The sequence below is a fragment of the Lutjanus erythropterus genome, chromosome 11 (assembly GCF_056507025.1).
Source record: "Lutjanus erythropterus isolate fLutEry1 chromosome 11, fLutEry1.hap2, whole genome shotgun sequence".
NCBI lineage: Eukaryota > Metazoa > Chordata > Actinopteri > Lutjaniformes > Lutjanidae > Lutjanus > Lutjanus erythropterus.
In genome coordinates, this window is record NC_139327.1 from 8,376,104 (window position 1) to 8,390,062 (window position 13,959).

The window sequence follows — 13,959 nt, forward strand, 5'->3', positions numbered from 1 at the left end:
ATTGCACAGTGTATCTGGGGGATCTTATGTGAGTGACATTCCCTATAAAAGGCAGATGGTAACAATGTAGGTGACACTGTGAGTCCCGGCGCTGTCACTGGACCATGTCCTATCCACTTAAAGATCTTTTTTTGATCTCTTGCTGAACCTTGTCCGTATGTTCAGCATGTCCTTTAGGGAATGTCATGGAGCTGCCACGCTATTAACAGTACAGCAAGGGAGGGAGTACGGTGAGGGTTTTGGAGTGGAGCTGTCTTGAATTCTTCTCTCTTGGATTTTTCCATTTAGTCACCCTATTAAGAGTCCATTAATGTGTCGTCTTTTCGCATATGCACAGTGAAAAGACCACAGACAAAGTACTTCATGGGCAACGTGGACATGCACTCAGAGCCATGGAGTGAATGGGGGTCCTTAGGCATATGGATTTTTTTAAGTGGGTAAAAGGAAATGCATTTATAAGACAGCAGCCTTGCATGTAAATAAAAATGCTATATAAATGCAACTCTTGTATGGGTGTTTTGTAACATAACCAATTAAATTGCCTGCTGAGTGGAATTAAAGTAACACCAATGTCAAGTGTCAAAAGGAAGATGATGCTTGCAGTGTGTTGGCAAAATGTAAACTTAACAACTGAAAAAGAAGCTTGAGATGCAGCTATTGACTTTAAAATCAGACAGTGTTGTGACTGAGAAAGAGAAAACACATTTTGCAGAAATGTCTCTCTGATGAACTGATCATCATACCTGATGGACAGTGTGTTCCTCCATCAGAGCTACTGACAACAGACAGTGTTTCCCGATGTTCATTAAAAGTGTATCGGACACTTACTGTCAATTAGAATGTAATGTTTTGTCAAATGTCGAGGATTCAAAAGAAAAGACTAGAGATGCATCAACAAGCTGTCACTCACAGCCACTGAATATGGATAATGACAACTTGATCCATGACTTGTCTTCACAGAAGTCCAGACAAAGCCAGCCAGTGTCACTACACTCTCAGAAATAAAGGTTCTAACTAGAACCATAAAGGGTTCATTGGCTCGTGCCCATAGGAAAGCCATTTTTGGTTCCTAGTTGAACATTTTCTTAAGGTTCCACTTGGAACCCTTTTAGAAAGTTCTACCTAAAACCAAACATAAAGGGTAGTAACGAGAATTAGTAACCTCCAATTGGAGGTTCTACAGAGAACCCTTCTATGTTGAAATAGCTCCATCTACAGTACTCTCTGAGGGGTGTATCCACAACATTTCCACCTTTTAAGGGTGCTAACAAGAAGTCACCCAGGGTGTTCTAATACTGTTATATTAGAAGTGTTTTATCTAATACCAACCAAGAGAATTCCACCAAGAATCCTTTTATATTCCAGGGAAGGAAAATCTTCCTTCAAGTATTTGAAGAATTCCTGAATAATAGTTTCTTGCAAAGGGGTTCTTTGGATGAAAAAGGTTCTCATGGAACCTTTAGTCTTACAAAGAACCCTTGATGAACCCCTGGAGGCAATTGGTTCTGGGTAGAATCTTTGCACCCCAAGGAAGAACCCTTCTGGAACTGTGAATTATGTTACACATTTATGTTCTTTTATAGTTAGTGGGCAATGTTTTATTCACATTATTCAGGTATTTCTGTTTTAGTTCATAAAAGATAATGTATCATTGGAATACATAAAATGATTAAATATTAAACTAATACTTCCCAACCTTTTACTCTTGTGATCCCTTACAAAAGAAAATTCCGGCAAATAGACATTACCCTATACATCTATGAGATGGTTTCTTTTGAAAGTCTGAAAAGTCTATCTAGACCTAGCACCAGAACCCAGAACTTTGTTTTATCTAATTTCCTCTTCCATCTCCTATTAATCATCTGATAACCTGTCAGATTTATCTAGTGACCTTTGGATAGGCCTGACCCTTTGGTTGCATCAGTGTTAATAACTTAATTTATCATGCCAGTCACAAGGACAAGTGTCTTAGCAAAACAAGTACTTTTAATTTAAATACTTTAAGTAAATTTAGCTGATAATACTTACTTTTACTTGAAATAGAGTATTTTACTTTGAGGCACTTTTACTAAGAAGATGATCTGAATATGCCCTCTACCACTTGTCATAATATAGTAACATTTGTAATTTTGGCTTAGTCTTACAGCTTGAAGTAAAATGCACTGCAATGTCACATCGTGTCCACATAATCCAATAGAGTTTCAGAAACAATTTCAGCTTCATGTAAAACATAAATGGCAGATGTCAGATTTTTCTAAATCAAGTTTGCGAAGTGACGGTTTCCAAAGCTCCAGTTCTGTCAAGACACACCAACATCTCTGTCTAGTACACAATCAATGATACAGACATGAATTAAGATCAAAGACATTATCTATGGTACAAACTGACACATGCTGCGCCTCTCTCTTTTTTTCTTTCTCCTTAGACATCCACTGTTCCCCCTGCTGGCGCTGTTGTTTGAGAAATGTGAGCAGGCCACACAGGGATCTGAATGCATCACGTCAGCCAGCTTTGATGTGGACATTGAAAACTTTGTGCACCAGCAGGAGCGAGAACACAAGCCCTTCTTCAGTGAAGACCCAGAGCTGGACAACTTGGTAAGCAAAGTGCTGGGATGTGCATGATTAATCATCAACACAACATAGGCCTCAGATTTCCTTTGATTTCAGGAAGTCACTAGTTGTATTTACATGGACCCTAATATTCCTCTAATATTCAAATTTATAGCCCAATCAGAAGAAAAATGCCTCATGCTACCACCTGAAATCAGATGAAACTGGCTTGATCTGCCTGATTGGAGAGAATTTGGGTTGAGAGGGTATCTGTCCAATAGGAAAATATTAGCACCTAATAACCATGTACTCTCTTAATCCAATCATTTCTCTCTGGTTGGAATGAATATATACATGTTTGACCCATGTCAAGGTAATATTAGGTGATGTGAACAAGTTTCTGGGAGGGTCAGAAAAAAACAAAACTGGTCTGTGGCTGCTACAACTTTTTTGTTGGAAACCTCTAAAGATTTAAGGATTGCTGTGTGCCTCAGTGGTCACTTGAGAGATGTTCAAACAAGTCTTTGAAAAGATGAACGAAGCCAAGATCCACTGAACCTTCAGCCAAATCAAAAACTGCTGGAAAACTTTGAAGACCGCCTACTAAAAGGTGAAAAGTCAGAACTGCAAAAGTGGTTCTCACCCAGCCAGTTTTTAATTTTATGGTCTTATGGATGACCTAATGGGATAGTAATCATTGCCAAACGTGACTCACCTGAGGTTCCTGTTCCTCATCAAGAGGATAGCAGTATTACTGGTTAAAGTTCAACTTCAATCTTAACATCTGATGCTAATGTCATGCATGTTTGCCCCATGTGGGGAAACATTAGGGACACAAACAAGTTTTTTGGGGGGGGGGGGCAGAAGCAAAAGTGGAAAAACAGAACTGGTCTGTGGCTAACAACTTTTTTATTGTTGTTTTGATAGTCGCACACCTAAATGGTCGGTTGAGAGTGTTTGAAAAGACGATTAAGGATGGAATCCGAACCAATGACCGAATCAAAGTCCTCATGTTACAAAGCTAAAAGTCAAAATGGCAAAAGTGGTTCTGACCCAACCACTCTTCAGTTTTGCAGTCTTATGAATGATCTAACGGGGCAGTGACCATTGGTGAACATGACTTGCTACATGAGTTGAAGGATAACTTGCCTGAGACTCCTGTTCCTCCTCACAAGGATAGCAGCATTACTAGTTAGTTCAATCTTAACAGCAAAGGCTAATGTCACAAATGGTTTGCCCCATGTGGGGGGCAACACTAAGTTTACAAAATGGGATAATTACATGGTAGTAGAAAAACAAATCTAGTCTGTGGTCGATGCAACTTATTCGATGAAGACCTTAAAGGATTTAAGGATTGTTGAACAACTCAATGATCAATTTAGAGTTCTAGTTTAGAGTGTTTTAAGCAATAATCCACTGAACAATTGACCAAATCAAAAACAGCTGGGAAAGTTTGAAGGTCCCAACGTAGGGCAAACGAGGTGACATGAACAAGTTTCTGGTTGGAGGATAATGTATACTGTTCCTACTCAAGGGGACAGCAGCATTACTGCTAAGTACAATCTCATCAGCTAATGCAAAAGGCCCAACATTAGCCAATGTGTCAAAAAAATTAGATTGTGGTTAAATGCTTTGGGGCATGTAAACAGACATTGGATCGTAGTCTTGTGATATGAGATTGGAGATGTCGCTATGTGCCAATTGTCTGGGGATTTCTGGATGCAGGGTAGTTGCTTGATCAGCAGCAAGAACGGCCGCTAACAAACCTTACATTTTTTCAAGGACATGCTTTATTGGAAACAGTGCCCCATCTCCCATCTCATTACCCCCTCTCCCCATGCTCTCTCGACTTTGCCTTGTCACCGCCCCAATATAAAGACTTTGGATTGGTTCTGCAGTGCAGGCTTTTCTTAACTCTCTAACTGTTTCCACCCAGTTTTAGTAACAAAAGCTGGGAGACTGTCATCAGTCTCTATTGAGCAAACTGTTTAGATTTAATTGGGTTGCTTTATTTAGCGTCAATGTAAACTGTTGAGTTGGAATCTGTCTATCCGAATGGTTTCAGTTTCAAACAATGTTGTCCATGTTACCGCAGCTATTAAAGCTGTAGGAATTCCTGTTTGTCTGTTCCCGGTGTGTCCCATCATTACTGCTCCTAATCAATCCCTCCTTTTTCTTGTAATCTTCCTCATCCTCCCCCTGCACTTCCCCCTGCACAACAACTAACAGTAATTGCAAATTAAGACAAGGAGGATGCTGATCATGTTCACTGAGAAAAGAGGGGGAGGAGCTGAAACCAGACAGAGACAAAGACAGAGACAAGAAAAAAAAGTGCACTCTTGCCATTACAGTACTTGGGACGGCAGGCCGACAAGTGCTGAACAGTCAATTAACCCTGCATCTGTGTGTTTTATGAGGCACTGGGTGCGGGCATCCCTCCCAGAGGGCACTAACTCTTCCACAAGGCAGTAATGTTACACTGGGCCTGACTGGCTGCGATGGGCAAAGAGTTACTGGTCCCTTGATTAAGTGAGCGGAGTTTAATTAGCTGATTTATCTCCTCCTTGGCCAAGCACTTTTCTGTCCATTCTGTTGACCTTGAGTTGTGACTTTGACGGAGTGCACTACAGTGTGCTGCGCAGAGTGCAGAAAAGCCAGACTGTTGATGGTCAGATAACAGCTGAAGAGAAGAAAATACAGAAGTATGTGAATACTGTAGATGAACTGAAAGATTCTACTCTTTCTAAACAAGTTCAAGTGCCTTTTTCTGTTTCCTAGCAACACAACTCAAATTAATGGGCTGTTAAATATCAGATATTTGTCCATTGGTATCATCAACCTCCACTATGATAGCAGTTCCTCTCTGACCCCTGCTATTTAATCCATCTGAATTATTTGAACATGTCTGGGCAGAGCAATAACTCTGTGATGGCGTGGGCAGCTTCAGGGGCATCAGTCTGTAAAAGCTGCTCTGAGACCTGCCTCATCAGCCTTAAGAAACCTCCACAAGACTTCCTGTAGGCAGTGGAGATTCTTAAAGGTCCAGTGTATATGTAAGATTCAGTGGCATCTAGGATGAGACGGTTTGTTACACAAATCTGGAAAGTCATCCTCAGAAACTGTGTGGAAAGGGGCACGCACTTAAAAAAAACACTTCACAGATGATAGGATGAACCATCGGCCAATCACTTCTAACGCGGGCTAACTTCAACCAATCACATCAATGTCTTTTTCACTTGGAAAAGCCTTCAGTGCCGTTCTTTGCTCTTCTTTTAATGAATTCTCTCCAGCTTTGATATAACTGATGCTAGATAAAACCCTTGTAATATAAAAACTTTCTTTGTAAAAACCCTCTGCGTGGGTTCTAGATAAAAACCCATGTAGTATAAAAAGCTTCTCAATAGAACCCCCTAGGCAGGTTCTAGGTAAAACCCTTGTAATGTAAAAGCTTTTCTGTAGAACCCTCTGGGTGGGTAAAAACCCCTTGAATATAAAAGGTTTCTCAGTAGATCCCCTGGATGGGATCTTTTTAGCTCCCCTAGAGGATAGGGTTGTGGACAGAACCCCCAGAGAGGGTTCTGGATGGAGCTATTACCCCCAGATGGGTTCTACATAAAAACCCTGGAATATAAAAAGGTTCTCGGTAGAACCCCCTGGATGGATTCTTTTTAGCACCCTAAAAGGGTAGAGTTGTGGACAGAACCCCTAGAAAGGGTTCTGGGTGGAGGTATTACAACATATATGGGTTCACGGTAGAATCTCTCATAGGGGGTTCTGGGTGAACCCTTTCAAAGATAGTTCTAGTTATAACCCTTTATGCTGGGTTCTAGGTAGGGTTTCAAGAGGAACCTTAATGGGTTCTACTAGGAGCCAAAAAGGGTTCTCCTATGGGGACTGAAGAACCCTTTATGGTTCCAGTTAGCACCTTTATTTCTAAGAGTGCAATGAAAACATACTTATTAATATTCTGTTCTATTTCTGCCATATTCTATGGATAGATCTCCCTGAATCTTACACACTGGACCTTTAATGATTTGAATTCTCTTTGTTTGTTTGCCACGAACACTGTTGTGAGAAATACTGAAACACAAAACTAAAGAATTGGCATGATAACAGTGAAATTAAAACTAATAATCCAGTACAGCATATTAGTATTTTACTCATTCATGCTCCAAAGTACTGGTAGTAGTAATAAACATAATTGGACATCAAAAGGAGGTGTCTAGTGATCATGATGTCCAGTTATTGCATTTTTTTGTTGTTTTTTTTTCTTGTATTGCAGGTTACTTTCAAAAACCACACTAGAGGAGAATTGATTGAGGGTCTGATTCATACAATTGCAGGGTGTTTCTGATTCAAGGCCGGTCTGAACAGGTTATCTGCCCAAATGATCCTGTAGCGATACCAAACATGTTGGATATTTATGACTTGAATTCCTGTAGTGTGAAACAGTGATGGACTGCTGAACAGAAATCTGCAATAGCCAGTCAGTCTCAATGTTTGTTTGTTTTTTTTTAGGTCACAATTTTGCAGTGGTGGAAAGAGTGCTGAAAATCTGTACTCAAGTAAAAATACTGTCACATCACTATAATATTATTCAATTACAACTAAAAGTCCTGGAGTTGGGAAAAATACTTACGTAAAAGTATTCTCAAAAACTTACTTTTTAACCGTTGGTGTTTAATCAGTCCCTCCAGGAAGGTGCGATGTTGATGATTCATGCAAATTCAGCCAATCTCTGAAATCTGCATGACCTTTTCTGCAAATTTGACCAATCACAGAAGCTCCCCATGCAAACATCATACATGTCGTCTCAATGAACCCACTCAATCTTTAATTATTTATTAATTTTATTGTGTTTTTATTTATTTATTTTGGCACAGGCACTGAAAAGAACACAAGGTTTGTCTTTGTCAATGACATCAACGCTCTGTGCACTTTTATATTTTATAATTTGTTTTTATATTACTGTTTTGACAACGTTTGAGAACCAAAAAGATGTTGCTTCTTTGAAGAATATCCCCCCAAGTGCACAAATAAAGCATATGTTGTTAGAATTTTTCTAATCCTGAACCTTTTTGGTTACTTAGAATGCTCAGAACAAAATGTGTTTTTTATTCTCCCTGAAACAACTTGATATTTGAAATATAGCAAAAAAACAACAACTTTTTTTTATTTATTTTTTTTCAGTTTTCACTTTTACTGTAATATGCAACACTTTTTTTTTTTTTTGCCATTTTAGACCAACCCCCACCCCCAAAAAAACATTTGAAAACCTGGAGGGACTGATTAACGAATACTCAGTACTCAGCTATGATTTTAAAAGGAACTACGTATGTACTTAAGTGCGAGTACTTGAACATATACTCATAAAAGTACAAGTATCCAAAAAACTACTTAATTATAGTAACTTTAGTATTTATGATTGGTTACTTCCACCCCTGCAATTGTAAATTTAACCTTAGATTTTTTTATTGCTCTTCAACACCCCTACAAACCATTCTATAGTAGAAAGAAAAGGGTGAAGTACTGTATGGGACAAAGGCTTTGAAAATTCAAACCGCAAATGTTGTGTGTGTTTCTGGCTATATGAAGAGAGAAAAGATCCTTTCTTGTACATTCTTTGTGGTGAAGCCAATTAAAAGAAATGCATTGAACAGACAAAGCCTTAAACTAGAATCAACCTCAATATCATGCTAAAAATAGCAGTTTTATTTGTTTAGATGTTGTAGCCCCCAAAGGCTGCCCTACAGACAGACAGTGGAGAGGCTTGAAGTTTGACCTCTCAGCATTGCATATTAGAGGCTTGCTCGGTTGATTTCTGGCTTCGGGAGAGTGAAGGATGAAAGGATTACAGCCCCCCTGTATACTTGCAATCTATATGCATCTCTGGAATAAACATTAAAATTGAATGTCACTCCCCGCTCATCAATAAGAGAAACCGCAGCATGCCCCCTCCACTCATCGCATCGCACCCTTTAAAAACAGACTGTAAACACCTTTTCTCATTTGTTCCACATCTAGTGAGTATATTTCAATTAAAGTGGTCAAATGTGTATTTCAGTGTGTCCAGAGCTGATGTGAGCGATCATCTATGCATCTGTGTATGCTGAACAAACTATTAGCCACTCTAATGATTTTTAATTGGTTTCCAGCATTGAATTAAGGATTTTAAAGGGGGAAAACCATGAAAAGAACCAGACACCATAAAAGAAACTCGTTAATTTGTATCCTAAAGGACCACCTTATACATGACAGTCACAGCCCTATATGTTTGGATGTGAGTTTAAAAAAAAACAAAAGATAGATCTGCATTACAAACTGGAGCAGGTCCTCTTTCCACCATGTTTCTACAGTAGCCCAGAATGGACAAACCAAACACTGGCTCTAGATAGGGTCTTTGTTTCCGTAGTTTCTCCTACACACTTGGAAGGGGAGGGTGAGGAGGTGCTAGATGTCACTAAATCCTACACACTGGTCCTTTAACGCTGATTGGTGAACTTGGTGGTCTTTCCCCTTAAAAATCAGTGCAGAAAATGTGTTAAAAATCATTAATTCATGGGTCTAATTAATAACTATAAATGTAATAAGACCATTATTAATGATATTGTAAAATAAAAACAGTGAATAAAGTGATTCAGTTTTGTAGCGTGTTTTGAAGGTGATCTTTTTATGGCGTGTCTCTGTTTCCCGCAGATGGTAAAGGCCATTCAAGTGTTGCGGATCCATCTATTGGAGTTAGAGAAGGTCAATGAGCTCTGTAAAGATTTCTGCAACCGTTACATCACCTGCCTCAAGACCAAGATGCACAGCGACAACCTCCTCCGTAACGACCTCGGAGGACCCTACTCTCCATCACACACCAGTCTCAACATGCAGCAGGTCAGTCAGGAGACTCTCTCTGGGTTCTGCACTTCCTTCATAGCGAATCCCTCTCTGTGTAGCAGTTGCCATGATACGCCTTGTCATTTACCAGCAGGTAGAGTTTGCTGTTGGGAGTGTTTCAGTCACGACAACAGAGCAGTAGAGCTCCCTCTTTACATTTTGCTCACTAGTGTCTCTCTGTGATCCCCCAGGAACTAATTCAGACCTCCTCTCCATCCATGACCTCTGTCTCCAGCTCTGTTAACCCTTCAGGGATTGTGGTGCCTGCCGGGGGTCTGCAACAGGGCAATGTCGCCATGACTACAATCAACTCTCAAGTGGTATCAGGTGAGCATCTGATTACACACAAACATTAAAACACTAGACACATACACAAACAATATTCATTCTGACTTGCATTTGTTTTCCAGTGAATTACTACTTGAATTTATCTGACTCCTCATAGTTAAATCTGATAACTTTGACACCCATGAGTCTTGTGGTCAGACAAGCAGTCTCATTTCACACAGACTGTGGAGCTTCAACATTTAAAAGGCTTAATTTTCCAAGTTTCCATGGTCACACATGCTTATATAATACAGTATTTCCAAAATTGATGAACCCTTTACTTTTGTCCAGTCATAGCTGAGTCATTTATTAAAATAACAGACATTGCATGCAATCTAGATGTGATATGTAACTCTAGTTTTTTTGGAAATCAAGTGACAAGGGTGAAAAAACAAATTTAAACAACTTCCACCTCTCTCAGATTTGGACCTTTTTTAAAATCTCTTCTAGTTTTATAGACTACTACTACTCCTTTCCTTCAGGTCTCAGTCAGAAGACACCATAAATTTTGCTCCAGCTAATCCAAATGTTGCTGTGTGGCTCAAATACCATCTTTTTAATTCTAATTTATTCAGTGTAATACATTTCAGAAGTTGGATTATGTTTATTAGGGATGTTGCATTGAGGGAACTTTCCCACCAGTTAATCAACTCAAAATTACAATGTTACACAAGAAAAGATGACAATATTTATAACATTATAGCATTTTTAAGGTTTAAGGTTATCTTCCTCTGAATTTGAACAAAATGAGTGCTCATAAGGTTGGTTCCTTTATAAATTTCAAGTTGCCAGGTCTATCAAACATCCCCAAATTAGCCTTAGTTTAGACAAATTAGCACCACCTAGCACCTTCATGGTAATGCGTTGAACAACACAATACTCACTTTTATGAGTAGTTATTACTCCATGACTGTTTGCCAATGCTGGGGCTCCATACAATTGTGCTTCCTGCAGATTTCGGTCATCGTAGACGTATTGATCATCTGTGGTCAACCATGTTAAACAAGCAGAATTAAAGATATTTAGAGAAGAGGCACCCACCTGAACCTCAAGAAAGCCAATGCATTGTTACTGCAATCAAACCAGCTGTCTGCAGCTCAGACAAGCTTGCTGGAGGTTTAGTCCAATCAGACTGCAACTCATTTGTAGACATGCTCCCAGAGCCATTCAAGGACAAGGTCACTGCTATTTTCACCTACATTAATTAACCCTTAAGTGGTTGTATTCGAGACCTTTTTAACGAGAAGTGATCGTTGTTACTAAATGAAAAAAATATGTTATATCTCCTGCGACTAGGGAGCAGTCAATGACCATTAAAATGCAGTAGCCATGAACGCTCCATGGCAGGCCAAGTGTTTATTTATTAATACTTTTCTACCCCGTCTTGTTGCCTTGTTGTTTTTACTAGAAATCACTTTGTAATGTATTCCTCAGAAGATGGCTGCAGTGTAATGACATTTGGCACATAAAATGCTAAACAGATTCTAATAAGCTGTTGTAAATGTACATACAAACTGACACTTGAGGCATGGAACCTTTAAAGGGATAGTTCATCCCCAAATCAAAAATACATATTTTTACTTTGGCCAGTAGTGCCAGAGTAACCAACTAGATTTGTTTGCTGTGAGTTAGGGTTAGGGTTAAGGTTGGTGTCTCTTTCCAAAAACCACGACCCAGTTACTCAAGATAATCCACAGTTCTTGTTGTGAGCAGTTTCATGTAGGAACTACTGCAGTATAATCTACTGAAGCCACTCGCTTTTTACTAAAGTTCCGTCATGAAACTGCTCACAACAAGGTCTGTGGATTATCTTGAGTAACCTGGTCACAGTTTCTGGAAAAAGATACTGGTTTTGATTTGAGCACCACAAGTCAAGTGCCATTTAATTCCATTATACTCGAGAGAAGGCAAACATATATCTCCAAAACTCTGCAACTCACACCAAAAAAATCTAGATGGATAAATAGCACTACAAGCCATAAGAAAAGTATGTATATTTCATTTTTGGGTAAACTGTCCCTTTAAAGTAGTTGACCACCACAGTATGTAATGTCAATTTATAGTATTTAGCAGGATTTTGAATAAATAACCCATATAATGAATAATAATCTGTATGGTGAGCATGTTTCAACCAAATCACTATGCACTACTTTACAATAAATGGATGGAAATGCTATTATTTTAATGTTTTCTTTGAATACACATCTGTAGTGACTGAGCTTTGTGTATCAGAGAGCCACGATAGTATCCTTCACAGGGTGCTTAGCTGATAGGTTCTTATAATGTCAAGCCTGTACAGTGAAATGTTAATCCTGCCCTCTGGAAATCCCTTTTAACCCAAAATAAATCAATGTCTCTGCCTTTGATCACTACACATTGAAGAGCTCAAACAGACTGTGATGAGAGCGTCTTGATCAAGACTAATTAAGCCGGCAGCAAAAACACACTCCCCTCTTCTTTTTTTTTTTTTTTGCCAGGGTTAAAGGACATTAATGCACCTTGAATTTAATCATTCGCTCTCTTGTTTGCTGTGTTTTTGTTTGCGAGGCTCGCAAGAAGTTAATAAGGCTCTGGTGGTGGTGAGGGATGTGGCTGCCAGTGGCTGCTGAAGCCACTTGATACTCATGACGGCAAATTATCCCCTCAGGTGGGACCCTGTACCAGCCGGTTGCCATGGTGACATCGCAAGGGCAAGTGTTAACGCAGGCGCTGCCGCCGGGAACCATCCAGATCCAGAACTCACAGGTAAAACATTTCGACCTGACGACGCTTTGGCCGTCACATTCTCTTCCTCCCTCCCTCCCCCGCGCCCTCACCACCAGCTCTCGATCTGTTATTATTAAAAGAGCCTCTTTACATCTCACACAAACCCCCCCAGGGCTCCTTTTCATTGTCTCTGTCTGAACACGGCCCCCCCGCTGACAGACAAAATGGAAATTGTTTGTTCCCATCATGTTGAGGCCGCTTACATGATCCTGTCAGGTTCAACTGCAAATTAAAGTCATGTAAGGACAAACACTTAAAACAACTTAATTCAGACTGTAGATTATGTATTTTTATGATGATTTAGGAAATAAAACTCAAAGTTAACACTCGCTCGACCTTTTGACAGACTTGATTTTTGTAAAGTACAGCACACAAATGTTTTATCTGCTTTCTGTGAAAGGCTTCAGAACAGTCAAATAAGTATGAACACATGGAACTGGATTTTTTATGAGTCAAGGACACGTTTAAAGTTTTAATATTTACTTTTTTCAGCTCAAAAGGCTTCAGCAGTTGTGTTAGAATATTTTGGGACAGGCACTAGGGCTGGGTGTTACAGCTACAGTTACAGTTACAGTTACAGTTTTTCTTCTAAACACATCACACACGTTAGAACGTAGTTGCTGAAAACGTGTAAACACTGAGAACTATGTAGTACTGAATTGTGGAGTTAGACAGTTGAACTGTTGTTCACGATTCCTGTGTTCAGGATTTAGACGGACCTAAAACATGGCTCGGTGACACACCAGAGCCGTGGTCCCCCTACACTATAGAAGCCGCATGAACCAGTTATGAATGTACCTTCAGTGACTCTCTCAGTCCAAATAAGACCGGCAGTTCACTTCAGCTCACTTCAGTTCCAACAACCCAACACAGAAGAAAAAAGTATCCTGTCACCGTCCTCTGACTCTGGTGGCTCAGACATGTCTGGACATTTCCAATAATGCTGCTAGACGGAGAGTCCATGTTTCAGGTTGTTCTCAGGTTTGACACCGAGACAGTGGAGTGGACATGTCCCCAGCCTTTCAGAGCAGAAAAAACTCTCTTTTTTTATGATTTTGAGACCTAATTTTATATTTTTAGCGATTTTTTTTAATCATTCAGATTAGGGTTGTGACAGTGTTTAACATAATAAATTAAAAAAAATTCTGCTCAATTTTGACTGCTTTATGAGTGTTTTCTTACTGTTAGACTAGTCGACTAGTCTAAATTAAATTTTGCGTTTCATAAATGGGGAAATTAGTTGCCAGGAACAACCCTAATTCAAATATAGCTGGGTGGTTAATAACACAAAAACATCTAAACGTAGCAACTGTAAGGCAAACAGATAGAGAACAACAATTTAGCCTCATATGTTCATCCAGGGAATTCATTCACTCTGTTTTATTTCTGAATGATGAGTCAGATTTGATTTGACATTTGTTTAATTATA

The 13,959-nt window shown here is 39.4% G+C and overlaps 1 protein-coding gene across 1 annotated transcript in view; it reads left to right on the plus strand.

Annotated features, from left to right (window-relative positions):
• The window catches only part of pknox2 (pbx/knotted 1 homeobox 2), a 163,353-nt gene that overhangs the window by 135,954 nt on the left and 13,440 nt on the right, over positions 1-13,959 (plus strand). The window contains exons 6-9 of the mRNA XM_084730691.1: positions 2,426-2,597; positions 9,249-9,434; positions 9,629-9,764; positions 12,412-12,509. Of these exons, the coding sequence (XP_084586817.1) occupies positions 2,426-2,597; positions 9,249-9,434; positions 9,629-9,764; positions 12,412-12,509 (592 nt within the window). The remainder of the gene's footprint in view (positions 1-2,425; positions 2,598-9,248; positions 9,435-9,628; positions 9,765-12,411; positions 12,510-13,959) is intronic.